Source organism: Enhydra lutris, unplaced genomic scaffold (genome assembly GCF_002288905.1).
Source record: "Enhydra lutris kenyoni isolate GAN:26980312 unplaced genomic scaffold, ASM228890v2 scaffoldscaffold13, whole genome shotgun sequence".
Lineage (NCBI taxonomy): Eukaryota > Metazoa > Chordata > Mammalia > Carnivora > Mustelidae > Enhydra > Enhydra lutris.
In genome coordinates this window covers 56,782,765-56,805,881 of record NW_019154097.1, presented here as the reverse complement: position 1 = coordinate 56,805,881, position 23,117 = coordinate 56,782,765, and the positions used below count along the sequence as shown (strand labels likewise).

Below are 23,117 nucleotides of genomic sequence, written 5' to 3'. Positions count from 1 at the left end.
TCCCGCCCCTTCAAAACCCTCAGATTGTTTTTCAGAGTCCATAGTCTCTCATTCACCTCCCCTTCCAATTTCCCTCAACTCCCTTCTCCTCTCTAACTCCCCTTGTCTTCCATGCTATTTGTTATGCTCCACAAATAAGTGAAACCATATGATAATTGACTCTCTCTGCTTCACTTATTTCACTCAGCATATTCTTTAGACTTGGATATCTAGCAGACATTTTCTTGAAAATTAATGAAGACCCTAAAAAGGAAGGAAGCCATTGAAGGTGTTGAAAGGATTTAAGTTCCCTGGTTAGCTTTCTGTAAAAGACCAACTGTAAAGGCCCTTGTTAGCAATCCTGTCGGGACCTCTCTCACTCTTAAGAGCTTTTACTGTATCTTCACTTAATAAACTTCTATCGCTTTACCCACGAAAAAAATAAAATTAATGGAGAAATATTATTACTTAAAAGAAAAGAACTGACAATACTTGCTGCTAATGATATAACTGGAACTTTCAAGTGAAAACTAGAATTTTGAAAAACTAGTATCTACTCTTGTGTGACAAATTTACAGTTCTTAAAAACTATCATAACAACACCATGTTGATATTAATAGATGATGCTTTGATAATGTATGATGAAATGTGTCATCACTTGGAAGGTTTGTACTGATGAACCAATATTTTTCAAATAACCAAAATATGATGCTACAAATTTATGCATGGTTAAAGATCTATCAGATCACAAGATACACCAATGAATATTATTATGAAAAAGAATAAGAAATGCTTGTTAATGTGTTTTCAGATTCCAAACTTCAACTACCTGCTAGAAAATTATCATTAGTCGTGACACAGCAAATACCCAAATTTGTTTAAAAGGCTACTGATATGCTCCTCATTTTTCAACTATGTATCTGCATGAGGCTGTATTTTCTCCATATATTTTAGGCAAAAAAAATAATGCAAAGATTAAATGCAGAAATATACTCTCCAATGAGAATCTAGTTATTTTATTAAGTAAATATAAAAAATATTTGAAAAAAATTATAAAACAGGCCACTCTTCAAATATTTTTAAATTTTGAAAAAAAGCTATTTATCCCCAAATGCTGACCTCAACATGCAATGGGTTTATTAGTAATATATTTAAATAAGTTGACAAATATTTTTAAAATTTCTTTTAATTTTTAAATATGGTTAATATTGATAGATAAAACCCATATTAATCACAGCTCTTTGGGGTGCTCAATAATTTTTAGGAGTATAAAGGATTTCTGAGACTAAAGAGTTTGGGAACCACTCACTTTGAACCACAGAATAATAAAGAAGTAGACTGAAAATAGACTAAGATAGAGATGCTTCCCACTTTGCTGTGGCTTTGATTCTAAGTAATTTGGGCTAATAGTAGAAAAAAGCAGGTGCTGATAAACCAGATATGAGACACAATTCATTTTGTCCTCACTAGGATCTAAGGGCACCACCACATATTCATTCAGACAGGTGATTTTTTTTTCCTGTAGAAAGCTATTTGATTCTATTATACATGTCACAAAGTTAACTTGTAATGGCTTTAGTTCAGAAAGAATAAAAACTGTATTAGTATCATAAGACTGGAGAACCACAGAGAGGGTGTTTAAGGTAATAATGTTCACTGTTTAACAAGCTAAATACTTAAGAACTGGGGTTTCTCTCAATGATAGAATCATTAGAACTTACCTGCACAAAGAAATACCATGGCTTGGGCACACCATACCTCCCTGGAAAGACAGCATCCATATACCAGGCCATAAGGCCAAACAAGGAAGCATCAAATAAAAGCATTCCCATAATATGAACAAAACTAAGATCATCATCTGGGCTCACTGGTGACTGGATGTTATCCCACTGGACACCATATTCTGAAACATAATAGTAGACAGTTACTTGAGGTGCCCAACTGTGACTAGAGCAAACTTATCCAGCTACTTTATCATTAAACAATAAGAAAGTACTGGTATTCTCTGGAGACAGGTACTGTCTATTTGCTATTTACTGATACTTTGAAATTCAGGCTGTCCAAGAGGATAATAAAGTAAGTAATGAAACAATTTGCCTCTTTCTACAGCCAAACTCAACTAAAAGTTAGTAGTGACTGAAACAAAAATAGTCACAAAAAGTCCATAAAGTAAGCTTTAAAGCCACAAACAGACCTACTGGTTGTGATGGCAGCCCTATTCCTTCATTCTCTTTCATGTGAATCTCCACCGAAATAACCAGCAAGATATATACATTTGGAAATACATTCATAAATATAAAAACAAGGTTTGGCTTCTAGTTTCAAGTTGGCCTGTAAGGAATGCAGGAATCACCACTCCATCCTAACAAGAAGTAAAAAGGTGAACTGAAATTCTTCTTAGATCTGTTAGAGACATGAGGTCACAGGGCAAACCACTGCCCCCACAACTGGAGAGACAGACAGGCAGGCACAGAGAATTTAATGAAACGAACTTTGAGCAAAAACCTCCAAGGGAACGAGAACTGGGGTAGGAAAACCTAAACTATAACTGATGAATTGCCAAACCCAGGGTAAACAAGCCTGAGAATTAAATATTCCAGCGGATCAAGTCATTGAGGTTTTTGCGAGTTTTACCTTTGGTAGCCCTGCCAGTTCCTTACAGTGAATATCAGAGAAAAATCCCCTCATACTCCTAAGAGGGAGAGGGAGAGCCATTTGGAAATGTTCTTGTGCATTTCATTCCTAATCAGGCCTTTATTCATAAGAAACTATCTTACCAGAGCCTAACTCACCTAGGGCAAGGGAAATACCTAATTCTAGTCCCCTCGAGCCATCCTGCCCCATCTAAGCAGGGCAAAAAACTGAGAAGCACTTATGGAGTTCATAGTCCAAGGGTACAAACTTACCAAGTGACTGAGGTTGAGTCATAGGGCTACACACCTTACCTCTACATCACTAAAGGCCTATTTACTGTGTGGTTCCTTTTACCCAGTACTCCATAGCCACTTTTTTTTTTTTTTTTTTTACTGCTTATAAGGGTTCACTTTATTTTCATTATTTTTTTATGTTAAGATTTTATTTTATTTTATTTTATTTGAGAGAGAGAGAGAAAGAACAAAAGTGGGAAGGGGAGAGGGAGAGAAAGAATCCCAAGCAGACTCCCTGCTAAGCACAGAGCCTGATGGGGGTCTCAGTCTCGGGATCCCAAGATCATGACCTGAGCTGCAATCAAGAGTCAGACACTTAACTGACTGAGTACCCAGGTGCCCCTCTTATCCATCTTACAACAAAAAATTATCAGGCATACTGAAGAGCAAAGAACACAGTTTGAAGAGAGTGAACAAGCATCTGAATTAGACTTTGATATAACAAAGATATTAGGATTATCAGATCAGGAATTTTAAAAAACTGTGATTAACACGGTAAGTGCTTTATTTTTTTTTAAAGATTATTTATTTATTTGATAGGGAGAGATACAGCGAGAGAGGGAATACAAGCAGGGGGAGTGGGAGAGGGAGAAGCAGGCTTCCTATCAAGCAGAGAGCCTGATGTGGGGCTCCATCCTAGGACTCTGAGATCATGACCTGAGCTGAAGGCAGATGCTTAACGAATGAGCCACCTAGGCGCCCCATGGTAAGTGCTTTAATGGAAGAAATATACAACATGCAAGACCAGATGGATAATGTGTGCAGAGAGATGGAAATTCTAAGAAAGAATAAAAAAGAAATGCCAGAGTCCTTGGTGTAAAAGCTACAGGAGAGGATGGGGCAGCAACAATGATGGACAGAAAGGTAAGAGAGAGAAGTAAAAGAAGCCACATCTAACTGCAGCCTATGGAGTAACAGGGGAAAGTTCCAGTCACAGTGCTGAGAAGTGACCAGCTGAATGAGAAGCTGCAGACCTCCAAGTTTGGGTGTGGGGTCAGATGACAAAGAAAGAATTATCCGTATTCATCCAACTTGGATCAAGTATACCCAAATTAAAGAAACTTCCAATTCTTGCTCCACAAACCCATAAGTGGCAGCAGCTTTAAATGAAGGTGAAGACAGAACCAGAGGACATGCTTCCTGAAACTGGGAAAATATTAGAGGGGACACACCAACATCAATAGGACCTAACTCCTTCAAAAGAGGAAAGGAGGGTTTCCTGATAAACAACTATGGGACTGAAATATAAAAATCTCTTCTTGGAAAGGTCCATGACCAAGACAATTAAAATCAGGGTGTGAGGTGGGTACAAAGTGAAAAAGGATCAGTTTCCTGTATATACAACTATCTTTGGAGCCGCTTTTCTTTGTAAAGGTTGAGTGCTACACAAATACATGGATTTGAAATTAGGGATAATGTATGTTGTACATAAGGATCTCAAGACATTTGCTAATTTTGTAGTTTCCCATGATTCATTTACAAAGAGTACATATAATGAAGAAATCAGAAATGGTACCTTTTAAGAATTGCTTTTTTTGTTAGGCACAACTATTAGCACACTGAGTGGAAAGCAAAAAGTTGCTATTTAAACTGCAAGGAGGTGCACCTGAGTGGCTCAGTTGCTAAGCGTCTGCCTTTGGCTCAGGTCATGATCCCAGGGTCCTGGGATTGAGCCCTAGACACAGGCTCCCTGCTCGAGGGGCCTGCTTCTCCCTCTGCCTGCAGCTCTCCCTGCTTGTGCTCTCTCTCTCTTGCTGACAAATAAATAAGATCTTGGAAAAAAAAAAAAAAAACCTGCAAGCAATTACTCCCTAACTTAACTCCTTCATTATCTAAACTGTCTGGCTTCCAGGAACTGCCTTATACAGAAAGAGTATTGCACTGAAAGGAAAATGTTACTGTGTATTTAGATAATATTAAAACACAGCTTTTTTCCCTATGAGCATTTGTTTTGCTTCAGGTTATTATAAACGTGGCATTGCCTTGTTAGTAGCTACAGATGTTTCTTTAAAAATATTTTTTTAAATTTTATGTAGACCACTGAGTATTTGAAAGAGCCCACTTCATCGTGATGGGTCATGTCTACCTTCATTAGTCTCCAAAGAATAACCATTTGCTGCCAAATTAAATCAGTATTTTCAATGTGCTTTTCTCATTTTTTATTATTAATGCTACTTACCTGAGGCAAATCATAAGGAAATTGCTCCTTTTAAAATACAAACTACCACCTAAACTTTTAGGGTATGTATTGCTTAATATTTGGTTGACTTTAACTTTTAAAAGGTATAAACACCAAAAAATTATATACTGTATGAAAATAGAAAATAAGAAAATGTACTTTCTATTATTTTGTCAAAGCACTTAAGTTACTAACTTGCAAAACCCAATTTGAATTGAACTTAATACAGGATTTGTTACTACTATACTCCATATATAGATTAAAAATACATATACTAAAAAATGGACACTCAAAACTCTTTAGGTACCAAAAAATAAATATAAGTAAATGCATCTTTAAACACTTTATGGAATCTCTGACCATGGATACTTTCTTATATCTGTGTGTTGTAGGGTAGTCTGAGTTTTTGTTTTGTTTTTTTTTTTTAATTTTTGTATTCTATATGAACTCCTTTTGAATGTGATAGTTAAACACATAGTCAAAGACAAAACAAACATACTACATAATGATTTCCCTGAGAACCCCTTTAATGTTAATTTTGGAGGAAGCTTTTAGACTATTTTGTCAGTGGTTACTATTACTTTTTTACTAGGCAATGACACCAGAGAAGCAGCCTCTATACATTCTTACACTAGGTACACTTGCATTTAGAATGAGCCCCCAGGGAAATAATGGAAATGTATATAGAACTATTTGTTCCTACTTATGTGATTTAACTATATCAGAATATATGAACTGTACTCTAGTATAGACAAACTTTCCATTTTAGTCCCTTCTACTGTTTGTGTTAAAATAACGTCCCTCTCCTACATATTCTTTTCTTGACCCAGATGCACTGTTAATGGGACTGTAAACTGGTACAGCCACTACAGAAAGCAGTAGAAGTTCCTCAAAAATTTAGGACATATGATTCAGCAACCCCTCTCCTAGGTATATATCCAAAAGAAATGAAAACAGAACAAAAAAGAAATGAAAACGGGATCTTGAAGATAGCTGTACCCCCAAATTCACTTCACCATTATTCCAGCAGCCGAGGTATGGAAACAACCTAAGTATCCATCAACAGATGAATGAAAAAAGAAAATACCCATTCCATTATCCAAGAAAATATGTGATATATACACATTTGTCCCATGAACAACATGGGTTTGAACCATGGGTCTATTTATACATTTTTTTTTCCAATAAATATATGTACAGGGGTGCCTGGGTGGCTCAGTCAGTTAAGTGTCTGACTCTTGGTTTAGGCTGAAGTCATGATCTCAAGGCTGTGAGATCGAGCCCCATATTAGGCTCCACACTCACTCAGTGCATAGTCTGCTTGAGAGATTCTCTCTCCCCACTCTGCCCCTTCTCATGCTTGTGCTCTCTCTCAGATAAATAAAAATATTTAAAAATATATATGTACAATACTGTAAATGCATTTTGTCTTCCTCATGATCTTCTTAATAACATTTTCTTTTTTTAGCTTACTTTATTAAAAGAATATAGTATATAATACATATAACATACAAAATATGAATTAAGCGAATGCTTACGTTATTGGTAAGACTTCCAGCCAACACTAGACTATTAGTAGTTATGTTTTTAGGGAGTCAGAAGTTATATACAGATTTTCAACTGTATGGGCAGTCAGTGCCCTAACCCCCATATTGTTCAAGGGTCAACTATGTGTATATATACATACATGTACATACACACACACACACACACACACACACAGGAATATTATTTGACCATAAGAAGGAAGGAAATCCTGCTATTTGCAACAACATGAATGAATTTGGAATACATTATACTAAGTGAAACTGACCAGACACAGAAAGACAAATAATGTGTGATCTCATTTATATATTTTATCTAAAAAGCTCATGGAACCAGAGAGCAAAAGAATGATTTCCTGGGACTGTGGGTTGGGTAAAATTGTGAGATGTTGATCAAAGGGTATAAGTTTTCAGTTATAAGATGAATAAATTCTGTGGATCTGATGTACAATATGGTAATTATAGTTAATAATAATTTTTGTATACTTGAAATTTGCTAAGAAATTGATCTTAAATGTTATCACACACACACACATACACACAAATAGTATCTAAAGTAACAGATGTGTTAACTTTATTCCGATCGTCATTTCACAGTCTATATGTTATATATTAAATCATCATTTATCACTGTACACCTTTTAAAAATCGCACTGAAAACCTAAGTATATACATTTTTTATGAGTTATACCTCAATAAAGCTGGAAAAAAAGGAGGGAAAAAAGTTACATGCTCATTCCTATTGATGCAGAAAGAATATCTGACAATATCAATACTCTTTCATAATAACAACAATATTAAAACATTTAAAAATGAAAAGAGAAAGCATTTTCTTAATTGGATAAATGTCACCTAGGAAAAATCCACAACTAAATAATAATAAAAGGTAAAAGAGAGGGCGCCTTGGTGGCTCAGTGGGTTAAGCCTCTGCCTTCGGCTCAGGTCATGATCTCAAGGTCCTGGGATCCAGCCCCGCATCGCATCGGGCTCTCTGCTCAGCAGGGAGCCTGCTTCCACCTCTCTCTCTCTGCCTGCCTCTCTGCCTACTTGTGAGCTCTGTCTGTCAAGTAAATAAATAAAAATCTTTAAAAAAAAAAAGTAAAAGACAGAAAGCTTTCTTCCAAAGATCAGGAACAAGATAAACATGTTCACTCTCCCACTTCTATTCAACATTGTACACATGTGAAGTTACATCCATAGAAGTCAAGCCAAATAAAGAGATAAGGCAAATTACGTAGGAGGAACTAAAACTACTCTTACTCACAGATGACTTAAGCTTATGTATAGAAAATCCTAAAGATTCTGGAGAGAATCTGGAGATTCTGAAGGAGAAATGTAGAATTACAAATAATTACCATACTTAATATGTTTGTTGTTTACAGTGGTATGGATGAGTGGTTCCCTATTTCCAGAGTAGGGCAAAACTGAACAAATGTGTAATTATACTGATAATGGTAGCAGGCAACATTTCTCATGGTTGGACAGGATAGGGAAAAACTAGGAAGAACTCTTGATACTGGATAGGAATTGGATCCAACAGTGTGAACTCACAGATGTTAAAATATGGATATTAGCTGGATGTCTCATCCTTGGCACTACTGACATTTGAGCCTGTATACTTCTGTTTCAGGGAATGTCCTGTAGTTTGTAGGATATTTAGTAGCATCTCTGGCTTCTACACACTAGATATCAGTAGCAATCCTTCACTAGACATGATAATCAAACACCAATATATCTCCAGAATTCTCAATATCCCCTAGGTGGCAAAACTGCCTGCCAAGATGAGCCCACTGATATAAAGACATGTAAATACATATGTAAATACATATTTGCATATACATGTTCATGTACACAGGTATACATATATATGGTGCATGCATACATATAGTACAGAGATATCATTTATGATAAAAAAATTACAATCCAGAAAAAATATTTAAGAAACATTATAATCATCTCTCACCCACTGTCCCACCCACTCCACTGGCAATCCCAGACAACATGCCTTTTCTTCCTGGGATCATCATCAAAGTTAATTTTATAAAGGAAAGACTCACGCTTCATTTCCATCTGGCTTATAATATTAACCCCCAAAGCTACTGCAACATTTGAAAGGAGACAGAAAACCAGCTTCTCGGTGAGGGCCATTTGTGTATACATGGTTTGCACGAATACATATGGAAAGAAGGTGAGAAAATAGAGGAAACCTCCAACAGACACAGCCAAAGTAGCTGAAAAGAAAGAAGGAAAATATAGAGTCAGTTCAAGTAAACTATAAAAGCTTAATGTAGAAATCTCATCTTATTATAAAAGAGCTCTAAAATGTAGATCCTACAAAAGAAGGGAAACAGTCTTGGTCACCACTCTCTCATGAGCATCTAGAACAGTGTTGAACATAGACAGGTGCTCAGTAAATATTTTTGCTCAAATGAATGAACGAATGAATGATACAAGGAATAAACTTTTCTGGAATTTATCCTCCTTCTAATGCTATGATTGTGGTTATTTACTCATCTAAAAAAGGATTTATCCTTATGTTTATAGAAACATTCTTTTTCATTTTTATTCATGACTACTCAGTCTAATAATCTCGAGATGTACACTACCACTAATTACATCGTATGAATACACCTACACTATTTCCCTTTATCTTGGAATTTTGGAAGATGAAAACTGAAAAAGTTGACAGTGGTTTTAGATACATTTCCAGTCTTATTTATGCTACTTTGAATACTTATTTATAATACTTTATAAAACAGTACATTAAGAAGACAGAAAAAAAGTGTAACAGAAGCATCTGGATTAGGATACTCTGTATTATGGGGACTGCATTATTTCAGACCAACTTTTGCAATGACAACAGAAAAATCTAGACAAATTATTTTTTATGTTTGTTTATTGATTGATTGATTTGTTAAAGTATTACTTTTTAAGTATGTTGAGTGACAGAAAGCTACCAAGCAAGGACAATTTATATGACCAAAATCAAGGTAAAAGACAAGAACTCAAGAGCGATCAGTCTAAAATTTGGTGCTAATTTCCACCTTGAAGCATTTGTAAAATCCAAACTATGGCTTAGAGTCTGAGGGACATTGGAGAAGTGTCTGCTCATGTCTTCTGCCCATTTTTTAAACTAGATTATTTAGTTTTTGGGTGTAGAGTTTGAGAATTTTTTTACAGATCTTGGATATCAGCGCTTTGTCTATAGTATCATTTACAAATATCTTCTCCCATCCTGTGGGTTGCCTCTTTGTCTTGTTGATGATTTCCTTTGCTGTGCACAGGAGAGTTCCAAAATGAAGTCCCAAAAGCTCATTTTTGCTTTTGTTTCCCTTGCCTTTGGAGCTGTGTCTTGAAAGAAGTTGCTGTGGCTGATGTCAAAGATGTTACTGCCTATTTGAACCGGGTGATGTGTATTAAGGAAGCCCTGGATTGCAGGGAGCACTGGGTGTTACACGCAAACAATGAATCATGGAACACTACATCAAAAACTGATAATGTACAGTATGGTGACTGACATAAAATAATAATTTTTAAAAAAGAGTCTGAGGGACTGAGCAGAATTTCTGACAATGTCAAAGGCATACAGAAATTAAGACATACTAAAGAAAAAAAGCCATAATTAATACCTCAAACTTTTACTGAGTGCCCTGAAGGGCTATGTCTAAAGTACAGGTGTAACAGAAACAGATCCTTTTCAATCACCTTAAATCCTTATTGGATTATTATCAAACCCCCAACCTAGGGGTCCTAGAGCCCCACACCTAAATGACTGATGGGGATACATATAAAATTATACAGCCACACTGGAAAAATTTGAGGATGTTCTCTAAAAGTTAAATATAAATTTATCTCACAATCCAACAATTCCATTTCCTGGAGAAGTGAAAACATATGTCCACACAAAGACTTGTATGTAAATAGCCATAGCAGTGTTATTCATAATGGCCAAAAATACTGTGAACAATTTAAATGTCCTTTAACCCTGAGATGTATAAACAAAATGTTGTATATCCATATAACAAAAATATTATTCAACAATTAACAGAAAGGAAATACTGATACATGCTAAAACATGGATTTCAAAATCATTATAAGTAAAAGAAACTAAATGTTTTAGAAGACTCCACACTTTATCCATATATACCAAATGGCAAGATGACCCAGATTTATGTAGAGAGAAAGCAGTTGACTTGTTGCCTTGTGCCAGAGAGATAAAAATGAGGACTGACCAAAAATTAGCTCAAAGGAAATTTCAGGAGTGATGGAAAATTTCTAAAATGAGATTTGGTGATGGTTGCATAACTCGAAAAATTTACTAGTGGGTGAATTTTATGGTATGTATATTATACATTTATAAAGCTATAAAAATATGTGGTCAAAAGATGTAAACAGGCATTTTATAGAAAAAAACACACATGGTTCTTATTAACCTAAAAATATGATTGGCATCAATGAGATGCCTTTCACACCTCAAAATATGATACAAATTTTAAAAGCTAGAAACAATAGAGATTCTTACCTACTGCTAGGAGGAATTTGAAATTGTACAACCTCTTTGGAAACAGTTTTTCTATAACCTAGTAAGGTAACATGCTCACATATCCTACCTGAGTAAGAAATTTCACTCCTAATTACGTGCCCCGGAAAAAATCTTGTACATCTCTACCAACTGACATATACAAGAATGTTCACATCAATATTATTCATAATAATAACTAATTAGAAATAATCCAAGTACCTATGAAGTATAAAACTGATAACTGTACAAGAGAACACTATACAGCAGTAAAAATGAAATCACAACTATGTAGATAACACTTAAATCATAACACCATGTTGTATCCAAATCATATGGTATAATTTCACTATAAAACTAGCAATACATTAGCTAGTGATAGACATATAAGTGGAAAAGCTGTAAAGAAAAGTCAGTCAGAATAGTGATTATTATTCGAAAGGAGCACCTAAAGTGTTCCTTAGATACTAGCAATTTTTCAATATGGTATGTTCGGTACTTGGGTGAGCACCTGGGTGTTCATTTTATTATTAGGTACACTGTATATACACTGTTGCATTTGTTATCTATTTCATGCCATGAAAAAACTTAGAGGACTTATAATAAAGAAACAGATATGGGAAAGCATCAGTAGAAATATAACAGAATGATACCACTTCATATATAGATCATTCCCTACATAGTACATGCAGTTTCATTTAGTCAAAAAGACAACTAAAACCGGAATCACAAAAAACAAACAACCAAAAAGCTTCAGATATATAAGGAGATTGCAAGAGGGATAAAGAGGCACTTCTGTAACTTCCAAAATATAAAACTTGATATAACTCACTAATCTTCTGCTATTAAAACTTGGAATTTTTATCTGCTGACTGCATTCACTGATGCCCTTCTCACATAAACCACAATCTTAAGACCTTGGTGAATTTAAGCAAGGCAAGAATTTGCGGTCTGTGTGGCACCTCTGTTTCTCATTCACCTGCACAGCAAGAGCGGCTCTTTGAGGTTTTACCTTTATTTGAGGAGTCCTCTTACATAGTCCACTTTTGGCAGGTTCTCCGGACTTACCTTAGCTCCTGAATTGCTGTCAGAAGAAAACACCAAAATCTCTGGTGCTCAACAGAAAATCCCAACACAAAAGCTATCTTTGGTTTTCAATCACCTTCCACCTAATTTGTGGATTTTATAAACAGAAGGGATTTTTAAAAATAGTTGTTTTGGGGCGCCTGGGTGGCTCAGTGGGTTAAGCCGCTGCCTTCAGCTCAGGTCATGATCTCAGGGTCCTGGGATCGAGTCCCGCATCGGGCTCTTTGCTCAGCAGGGAGCCTGCTTCCCTCTCTCTCTCTCTCTCTCTCTCTCTGCCTGCCTCTCTACTTGTGATCTCTCGCTCTGTCAAATAAATAAATAAAATCTTAAAAAAAAAAATAGTTGTTTTGGCCAATGAGTTGTTCCTTGGCATTTGTCCACTTTAACCTGCTCTTCAGCAAGTCACCTTCAGCCTAACTTTGACATAATGATTCTCTGCATTCATAGTTTTACTATACATCATGATAGGTGGTAGGTATGACTCTCTATTTTGTAAGAATGCACCAACTGGTAGCAGTGTTATTGCTGAAAACAATAAAAATACCTATGAAATGTAAATTTTACCATAAAGCAATTTGTTTTATAGTACTTATACCTTAAATGACTGAAAGTAATACTCTAATTATTCAGCATATATGAAAGATATAAAAATGAAAATGGTGAATATTTGTTGTCTGAAAAAGAAGACATATTTATTTTTTTTAGTAAGTGATAACAGAAAATGACCACTGGAGAAGTAATTGTACAAATTCCCTAACTTAGCCCAGTCTGAATTTATCCAGTTACACATCCCTCTCATATGTGAAAACACAAAGGGCAGGAAGTCGATTCTCAGGAGCATTTTGCATACATGGTTCCTGGCATGTGAAAAGTGATCCAAAGACTTAAAAGAGCAGGTGAGTGAATGAATATTTCCACATGACCTTATTTTAGTTGATACCCTACTGTCACATGTAATCTTATGTTGGTTTTTATCCTCTTCTTATGGGCATCCTCTGCTGTATTGATTTTCCTGATCTTTGTCCTTCCTCTCAAATCATTTTACATGCACATGATATCTGTCTTTTTTGTTAAAGTGTAATAAGCAGAGGCTGGATATGAGGTGGCAGCTGAAGTTTGGAAGGAGCTCCCAAACGAAATCCTCTTTTGTCAACCGAAATGCTGAGAATCTGTCAAGTGGGGGAGTCTTAGACTCACCTGTATCAAAGAGTGTGGAAATCAGAAAGCCGAAGAATATAGAGGTGATGACAAAGCACAGGAAAAAGACGAAGACAAGAGACGGGTCACTGTACTGGATGACTACATCAGGTGCAATCTAATAAAACAACCAGGATGCCAGTTTAGTCCTACTGTAAGAGGTGTCATAGATAAACAAGGGAGGCCAAAGAAAATACCCTTACCACTTCAGTAGCCCTAGTGAAACAGGTCACTGCTCAGAGAGATGCAAAGTTAACTAAATAACTCTTTTCTTGGGGAAGGGTTGCCCATCTAGGTCTATGGTTTTGTGTGCTGATAAAACTGAGCAGCTTCTGAATTCCCAAGGGGACTCAAAGAAAAATGTATATATTCTTTTGTAACCTAAAACCCACTCAGCCCATCCCCAGTTATTTTATCCCTCTCGAGCTTTAGATGCAGCCTACTACATTCAAATACATACTTGCCTTGACAAATAAAATCACGCACAGTAAACAGATGATAATTAAAAACATCAGAAAGAATGAGACAAAATAGGAAGCCCAGAGCATAGCATTACTGAGTCCTATCATGAGCTGGTACTCCTGTAGGAGAGTAAACACAAATCAAATGTCATGAAAAACAACTCATAGTTTTCAAAATGCATTCATAAATATTAACTGACTTAGTCCCACAAAAACTTACATAAGCTAAGTACTATCACCCTCATTTTACAGAGAAATCAAGTCTCAGAATAGTCGAGTGATCTGACCAAAACCATCCGTCTAATGAGCAGCAGGGCTACAATTCCAACTCAGAATTCTGAGTCCAGATCTTCTCCCTGATAACTTACCAACTGTGGTTCTAACACAAGAAATACTTAATTAAAAATTTAAACACAAAAAATAAGACCACCTTTCTTTTTATTATGTTCTTTTTTCTTTTTTCTTTTTATTATGTTCAACCTCCAGAAATATTAAAGGAAGGTATATAAGCTTTAATTCAATTACAGATTAAAGCAGGGACGGGCAAACTACAGCCTATGGCCTAAATCCAGGCTGCCTCATACTTTTATAACTAAAGCTTTATTGGCATAGAGCCATGCTCACTCATTTCTGTACTGTGGCTGCATTCATCCTACAATAGGGCTGCAAGCCCTAAAATATGTGTTATCTGGTTTTGTTTACAGGTAAAGTTTGCCATTTCCTAATTTATATAAACCCTCCTAATTTTACAGATTATAAAGCGAGACTCAAAGAGGGTGAGTTGCTTCTACAAAGTTGCACAGAAGGAGCTCCCTGTTCTGTGCTCCTCCCCTTCCATCATGCTGTCTCTGTACATTTCTGAGGCTAATTTTCCCTGGTACAATAAATCTGAGACTGATTCCCCCAGTTTGAATCCTCATTCTTCCTGCCACTTACCAGCAATATAACCTTGAGCAAATTCCTTGACCTCTCTGTGCCTCATTGTCCTCATCTACAAACACTAAAATCCAAATAACATAATGGGCAAGATTGTTTTAGAAGTGGAGTTTTAGAAGGGAGCTTCATGAACCATAATTCAGCATAGTATACAAAATATATAAAGAACTTATAAAATTCAACACCCAAAAGCCAAAAAATCCAATTAAAAAATGGGTAGAAGACATGAACAGACATTTCTCCAAAGAAGACATACAAACAGCCACGACACATGAAAATATGCTCATCATCACTTATCATCAGGGAAATGCAAATCAAATGAGGTATCACCTCACACTTATCAGAATGGCTAAAATCAAAAACATAATAAACAACAGGTGTTGGTAAGGATGTGGAGAAAAAAACCCTAGTAATAAACTTAACTGAAGAACTTACAGACCCATACTCTGAAACTATAAAATATCAATGAAAGAAACTAAAGATGACACAAATGGAAAGAAATTCCATGCTCACAGATTAGAAGAACATATATTGTTAAAATGTCCTACACTCCCAGAGCAATCTACAAATTTAATGAAATCCCCATCAAAATACCACCAGCATTTTTCACAGAACTAGAACAAACAATCCTAGAATTTATATGAAACCCACAAAAGACCCTGAATAACCAAAGTAGTCTTGAAAAGAAAAAACTAGAGGTATTATAATTCCAGATTTCAAGTTATACTACAAAGCTGTAGTGATGGAAACAGTATGGTACTGGCACAAAAACAGACACAGTGAGCAACAGAATAGAACAGAAAATCCAGAAATCAACCACAACTACATGGTCAATTAATCTTCTACAAAAAAGGAAAGAACATACAATGGAAATAGTCTCTTCAACAAATGGTGTTGGGGAAACCGGACAGCAACATGCAAAAGAATGAAACTGGACCACTTTCTTATACCACAGACAAAGATTCAAAATAGATTAAAGACCTACACATGAGACAGGAAACCATTAAAATCCCAGAGGAGAAGACAGTCAGTAACTTCTTTGACATCAGTCATAGTGACATTCTTCTAGATATATCTAGAAACAAAAGCAAAAATAAACTATTGGGACTACATCAGAATAAAAAACTTCTGCACATTAAAGGAAACAATCAACAAAAATAAGACAAGTCACTGAATGGGAGAAGGTATTTCTAAATGATATATCCAGTAAGGGGTTATAATCCCAAAATATATTAAGAACTTACAAAACTCAACACCCAAAAAACAAATAATCCACTTAAAAAATAGAGAGAGACCCTGAATAGACATTTTTCCAAAGAAGACATACAGATATCAACAGATATGAACAGATGTTCAACATTACTAATCCTCAGGAAATGCAAATCAAAACCATAATGAGATAACACCTTCTATCTGCCAGAATGGCTAGAATCAGAAAGACAAGAAAAAAGTATTGGTGAGGATATGAAGAAAAAGGAACCCTCTCACACTGTTGGTGGGAATGCAAATGGGTGTAGCTACCGTGGAATGAACAGTGTAGAGGTTCCTCAGAAAATTAAAAATAGAATTATCATATGATCTACTAATTCCACTATTGGGTATTTACCCAAAGAAAATGAAACCACTAATTCCAAAAGATATATGCATCCCTATGTCTACTGCGGCATTATTTATGGTAGCCAAGATATGCAAGCAACCCAAGTGCCTATCAATAGATGGATCAGGAAGATGTAGCATATATATATATATAATGAAATATTAATCAGCCATGAAAAAGAATGGGATTTTGCCATTTGCAAAGATGTGTATTCTAAGCACGAAGAGATAGCTAGAAAATGAAATGGAAAATTTTCAAAATGATCAAGGGATTTATAACACAATATTCAAAATATTCAAGATACAACCTCAAATTACTCAACAAACCAAGATAAGGAAAATCTAAGCTCTAAAAACAAAGAGAAAATCCTCAAATGCCAAATCAAGATGACATACATATTAGAATTATCTAATAATGATTTTAAAGCAGCTATCATAAAAAAGTGCTCTAATAACAATCATTCATGAACACCAACAACTTAATAATCAATAATAATAGAGGGAGATCTTCAACATACTTCTCCCCATAACTGATATACTAACATAAAAATCCATGTTAAAGATATAAACAGGGGGACGCCTGGGTTGCTCAGTTGGTTAAGCGGCTGCCTTCGGCTCAGGTCATGATCCCAGCGTCTTGGCATCGAGTCCCGCTTCGGGCTCCTTGCTCCGCAGGGAGCCTGCTTCTCCCTCTACCATTCTGTCTGCCTATGCTCACTCTCTCTCTCTCTCTCTCTCTCTGACAAATAAATAAATGAAATCTTAAAAAAAAAAAGATATAAACAGGGACACCTGGGTGACTCAGTTAAGCATCTACATTCAGTTCAGGTAATGATCTCGGTGTGCTAGGATCAAGCCCTGCATCGGGCTCCCTGCATAGCAGGGAATCTACTTGTCCCTCTCCCTGACACATGTGCATGCTCTCTCTCTCTAAGATAAATAAATAAAATCTTAAAAAAAAATATGAACAACAGGGAAGCCTGTCTGACTCAAGTCAGTAGAACATGATGTGACTCTTGACCTCAGGGTTGTGAGTTCAACCCCCACTGGGGGTTTAAGTAATCTCTACACTGGCTGTAGAGATTACTTTTTTTAAAAAAAAGATAATAAAAAGTTTTAAAAAGATATGAAAAATACAGGGGTGCTTGGGTGGTTCAGTTGGTGAAGTGTCTGGCTCTTGATTTTGTTTCAAGTCATGATCTCAGGGTTGTGAGATCCAGCCTTGCATCAGGCTCCACAATGGGCATAGAGCCTGCTTAACATTCTCACTCATCTTCTTCCTCTGCCCCTCCAACCCCCCCTCTCTCTCTAAAAAAAATATGAACAACATGACTAACTTATTATAACATGCAGAGAAAACTGCACCCGTTGAACACACAGTACACATTGGTTTTAGTGCACACATGCATGTGGAACATTTGCTAAAATTGGCTACAGTCTAGCCCACAAAGCTAATGCCATCAAAATTTCAAAAAATTTAACTCAAATACTGGCTCCTAATATGTCTGAAAATTTTTAAGTGCTTTTCTAATTATCTTATGGGTCAAAGAAAAAATCCAAAATGAAAATTAGAAACTCTTTGAACTATATGATAAAGAAAATACTATACTTCAATTTGTAGGTTGCAACTAAAGTTATGACTAGAGGGAAATTTAGAAGCTTAAATACAAAGATTAGAAAAGAAGAGTATCTAAAGACCTGGGGAGAACTCAGCCAGCAGAGGCTGGACACAGAAAGCACTAATCATAAGGTTAAAGACTTTATTACATTAAAATTATTAACTTTTATAAATCCAAAGACACCATTAAGACAAGCTAGAGACTGGGAGTTAATACTGCAATATAAACGTCACACTAAAAACTAGTATTCAAAATATATAAAGAATGCTTGTAAATAGATGAATGACACACAACCCCAGAGAAAAATGGGGAAAAGACTTCTGAACTGATACTTCACAAAAGAGGATATCCATGTGGCCAATAAGTATATGAAAAGATGTTCAACAACATCAGTTAATGAGGCGAATCAAATTAAAACAACAATGATTATACTGTACCTTGGCTAGCTGAACTTAAATTTAATAAATAAATGTATAAATATATAAATATTAAAATGAAATAAAACCACAATGAGATATCAACATATGCCTTCCAGAATGGTTCACATTTAAAAAGACTAACACCACCAAGTGTTGGCATACATACAGACCAAGAGTTAATTCCCATACATTACTGATTAAGAGAACAAACTGGCACAAACATTTTGGCAAAACATTTGGCCTTATTTAACAGGGTTGAAAACATGTATACTGTATACTCCATCAACCTCAATCCTAGGTATAAACCCAACAAAAAAATGTGCACATGTGCACTAAAATATTCACAGTAGCTTACTGTAATAGCCCAATACTCGAACAACCATGCATCCATCCACAGAAGAGTGATAAATTGTGATATATTCATTAAATGTAATAGTACACAGCAAAGAAAATGGCTGAGTTATAACTATACAGACCGCAAAAGGATAGCTATTGTATAATTCTATTCAAATAAAGTTTAAAACCAGGTAACACTGACATAGGGTTTTAGAAGTTAGTGATTATCTTTGTGGAAGAGGGAAGGTGCAGTGATTTGGAAGGAATGTGAGGAATTCTGGATTGCAGGCATTATATTTCTTGACTTTTATAAACATATAATGTATTTTTAGCCCCAGGGGAAATCAATGGTTTTCTGATTTAGAGCCACTGTTTTTAACAATATGGTCTTACTTTGACTCAACACTGACATGCATCTCAAATCTTGGAATTGTAGTGCATCTTAAATCAGTCTAACTCAAAACCTCATATGATTATTTCTTTGTTGCCTATTTTATTCCAAAAAAGATTCAGCATATTTAATATATGACCTCTCTCCATAATATTCATGTTAAATAGCCATTAGTCAATAAAGCTATAGGCCAAATCAAGAATTTAGATAAAAGTAAACCATCAGAAAATTTGTATATTTGTACACTGTTATTGTGATATAATTATTTACCAATGCCAAAGGTATAGAGCACAAAATCTGTTCCTTGGGCCCAAAATGCTACAAAGAAAGTGAAATTACCTTTAATCTCTTTTCCTTTTCTGAAACAATGGTCCTGATGAGGGTAAGTTCAGTTAGAGAAAATGCAAGTATAACTATCAAAGGGAAGAGATCTGAAAAATTAAACCAAAAAGGATCCATATAATAAGCAGGGTATGGAAACCTATTAAGCAAAATGATGGCACCATTTAACATTTGTTTTGCAGCTTCGCCGTTATGGTATGTCATGATGGCCTGGTCTATGATATGCTGCAAAAACAGGAACCCTTCTTTGATGTACCCTAAATGAGAAAACAAAGATGATCAAGTTCAGTATACCAAGAAACAGACAGGCAAACAAAGAAGGCAATTTGGGTAATTCAAAGCTTTTAACTCAAAGAACAAAACAATTTCCCAAAACCTATAGTGATTTGGGACACAAACAGATAATAGATAACATGAAATTGTATTACTATCTTTTCAAAACTAAAATACTATATGAAAATGATACTGTTGCTTTATGTAATTTTATCAGCCAAAATAAATGAGAATTCAATACCAGACATACCCAACATGTAAACAGAAGTGATGCTCAAAACAAGATGTGAAACAATCCCATTTACAATAGCATCAAAAAGAATAAAATACATAGGAATAAACTTAACTAAGGAGGTGAAAAGACTTCTACCACTGAAAACTACTAAACACTGCAGAAAGAAATTAAAGATGACACAAGTAAATGTAAGACATTCCTTGTTCCTGGACTGGGAGACTTACTGTTGTTAAAATATCCATATTACCCAGAATTATCTACAGATTCAATGCAACCTCTATCAAAATCCTTGTGATGAGCACCAGGTGTATGTATGGAAGTGCTGAATCACTAAATTGTATGCGCAAGCTAATATTACACTGTATGTTAACTAACCAGAATTTTTTTTAAAACTTTTTAAAAAATCCCAATGGCATTTTTTTCAGAAATAGAAAAAACAATCCTAAAATCCATATGAAATTGCAAAGAATCTCGAATAGCCAAAATAATCGCAAGAAAAGAGAGCACTTGCTCTTGTGAGCTGAAGGCCTTGTACTTCCTGATTCAAAATATAATGCAAAATTACAGTAATCAAAACAGTACTGGTATACTAGCAGCATAAAGACAGACATAGAGACCAACAGAACAGACATCCCAGAAATAAATTCTCACATACGTGGTCAAATGTCTTTGGCAAGGCCACCAGAGGAAAGGACACTCTCTTCAAAACAAATGGTGCTGGATAAACTGGATAACCACATGCAAAAGAATGAAGTTAGATCCTTACCTTAAACTGCATGCAAAAGTTAAAACAAAAGAGATAAAGAGCTTCCAAGACCGTCAGAATTTAAAAGGTTATGTGACCTTGAGATACCACCTTACACCACTTAGAATGGCCAAAATTAGCAAGACAGGAAACAACATGTGTTGGAGGGGATGTGGAGAAAGGGGAACCCTCTTACACTGTTGGTGGGAATGCAAGTTGGTGCAGCCACTTTGGAGAACAGTGTGGAGATTCCTCAAGAAATTAAAAATAGAGCTACCCTATGACCCTGCAATTGCACTACTGATTATTTACCCCAAAGATACAGATGTAGTGAAAAGAAGGGCCATCTGTACCCCAATGTTTATAGCAGCAAAGGCCACAGTCGCCAAACTGTTGAAAGAACCAAGATGCCCTTCAACGGACGAATGGATAAGGAAGATGTGGTCCATTTATACTATGGAGTATTATGCCTCCATCAGAAAGGATGAATACCCAACTTTTGTAGCAACGTGGACGGGACTGGAAAAGATTATGCTGAGTGAAATAAGTCAAGCGGAGAGAGTCAATTATCATATGGTTTCACTTATTTGTGGAGCATAACAAATAGCAAGGGGACAAGGGGAGTTAGAGAGGAGAAGGGAGTTGAGGGAAATTGGAAGGGGAGGTGAACCATGAGAGACTATGGACTCTGAAAAACAATCTGAGGGTTTTGAAGGGGGGGGGGGGGGGGGAGGTTGGGGGAACCAGGTGGTGGGTATTGGAGAGGGCACAGATTGCATGGAGCACTGGGTGTGGTGCAAAAACAATGAATACTGTTATGCTGAAAATAAATTTAAAAAATTAAAAAAAATAAATAAAAGTTTATGTGACCACCAAGCCAGCACTACAAAAAATATTAAGGGGGTTCTATAAAAGAAGAAAGAACCCAAGAGTGACACAGAACAGAAATTTAAAGAGATAATCTATAGAAACAAGGACTTCACAGGCAACATGATGTCAATAATAACTTATCTTTCAATTATCACTCTCAATGTGAACGGCCTAAATGCTCCCATAAAATGGCACAGGGTTACAGACTGGATAAAACAATAGGACCCGTCCATATGCTGTCTACAAAAGACACATTTTGAACCTAAAGATACATCTAGACTGAAAGTGAAGGAATGGAGAACCATCTTTCATGCCAATGGACCTCAAAAGAAAGCTGGGGTAGCAATTATCATATCAGATAAATTAGATTTTAAGCTAAACACTGTAGTCAGAGATACAGAAGGACACTACATCATTCTTAAAGGGTCTTTCCACCAAGAAGATCTAACAATTATAAATATTTATGCCCCCAACATGGGAGCAGCCAACTACATAAGCCAACTGTTAAACAAAATAAAGAATCATATTTATATGAATACATTAATTGTAGGGTATCTTAACACACCACTTTCAGCAATAGACAGATCACTTAATGAACACTCAACTTTTGTTATCAACATGGGCGGGACTGGAGGAGATCATGCTGAGTGAAATAAGTCAAGCAGAGAAAGTCAATTATCATATGGTTTCACTTACTTGAGGAGCATAAGGAATAACATTGAGGACATTAGAAGAAGGAAAGAAAAAGTGAATTGGGGGAAATCGTAGGGGGAGATGAACCATGAGAGACTGTGGACTCTGGGAAACAAAGAGGGTTTTGAAAAGGAGGGGTTGGGGGGGTGGGTGAGCCTGGTGGTGGGTATTAAGGAGGGCACGTATTGCATGGATCACTGGTTTGGTGCATAAACAATGAATCTTGGAACACTGAAAAAAAATTAATATGTTTAAAAATAAATAAATAAAAATAAAAAGTAAAAGTAAAATAAAAATAAATAAATCTTTTAAAAAAAGAGTACATAAAGAATTCCTCTAACTCAATAACAAAAGTAAGCTGATTTTAAAATGGGCAAAGAAAAAAAAATGGGCAAAGGACTCGTAGAGACATTTCTCCAAAGAAAACACATGAGTGGTCAAAAAACAGGAAAAAACATTCAACTTCACTAATTATTACAGAAATACATATCCAAATCTCAATGAGAGATCACTTCATAACTGTTAGGATGGCCACTACCAAAAAACCATAAAAGAACAAGTGTTAATGATGATGTAAAAAAATCAGAATCCTTGTGCTCTGTTGGTAGGAATATAAAATGGTGCACAGTATGGAAGTTTCTCAAGATACTAAAAATGACTACCGTACGATTCAGCAATCCCACTTCTTGGCATGTAACCAAAAGAACCGAAGAAAGGATCTCAAAAAGATAATCTGCACACTTATGTTCACTCAGCATTATTCACAATAG

General features: G+C 35.7%; 1 protein-coding gene across 1 annotated transcript in view; it reads right to left on the bottom strand.

The window, feature by feature from the left end:
* Positions 1–23,117, bottom strand: part of LOC111146184 (ATP-binding cassette sub-family A member 3-like) — a 131,324-nt gene that overhangs the window by 81,061 nt on the left and 27,146 nt on the right. Inside the window, exons 5-9 of the mRNA XM_022501616.1 lie at positions 19,529–19,788; positions 13,896–14,012; positions 13,432–13,549; positions 8,687–8,860; positions 1,701–1,882 (exon numbers count right to left, since the gene is read on the bottom strand). Of these exons, the coding sequence (XP_022357324.1) occupies positions 1,701–1,882; positions 8,687–8,860; positions 13,432–13,549; positions 13,896–14,012; positions 19,529–19,788 (851 nt within the window). The remainder of the gene's footprint in view (positions 1–1,700; positions 1,883–8,686; positions 8,861–13,431; positions 13,550–13,895; positions 14,013–19,528; positions 19,789–23,117) is intronic.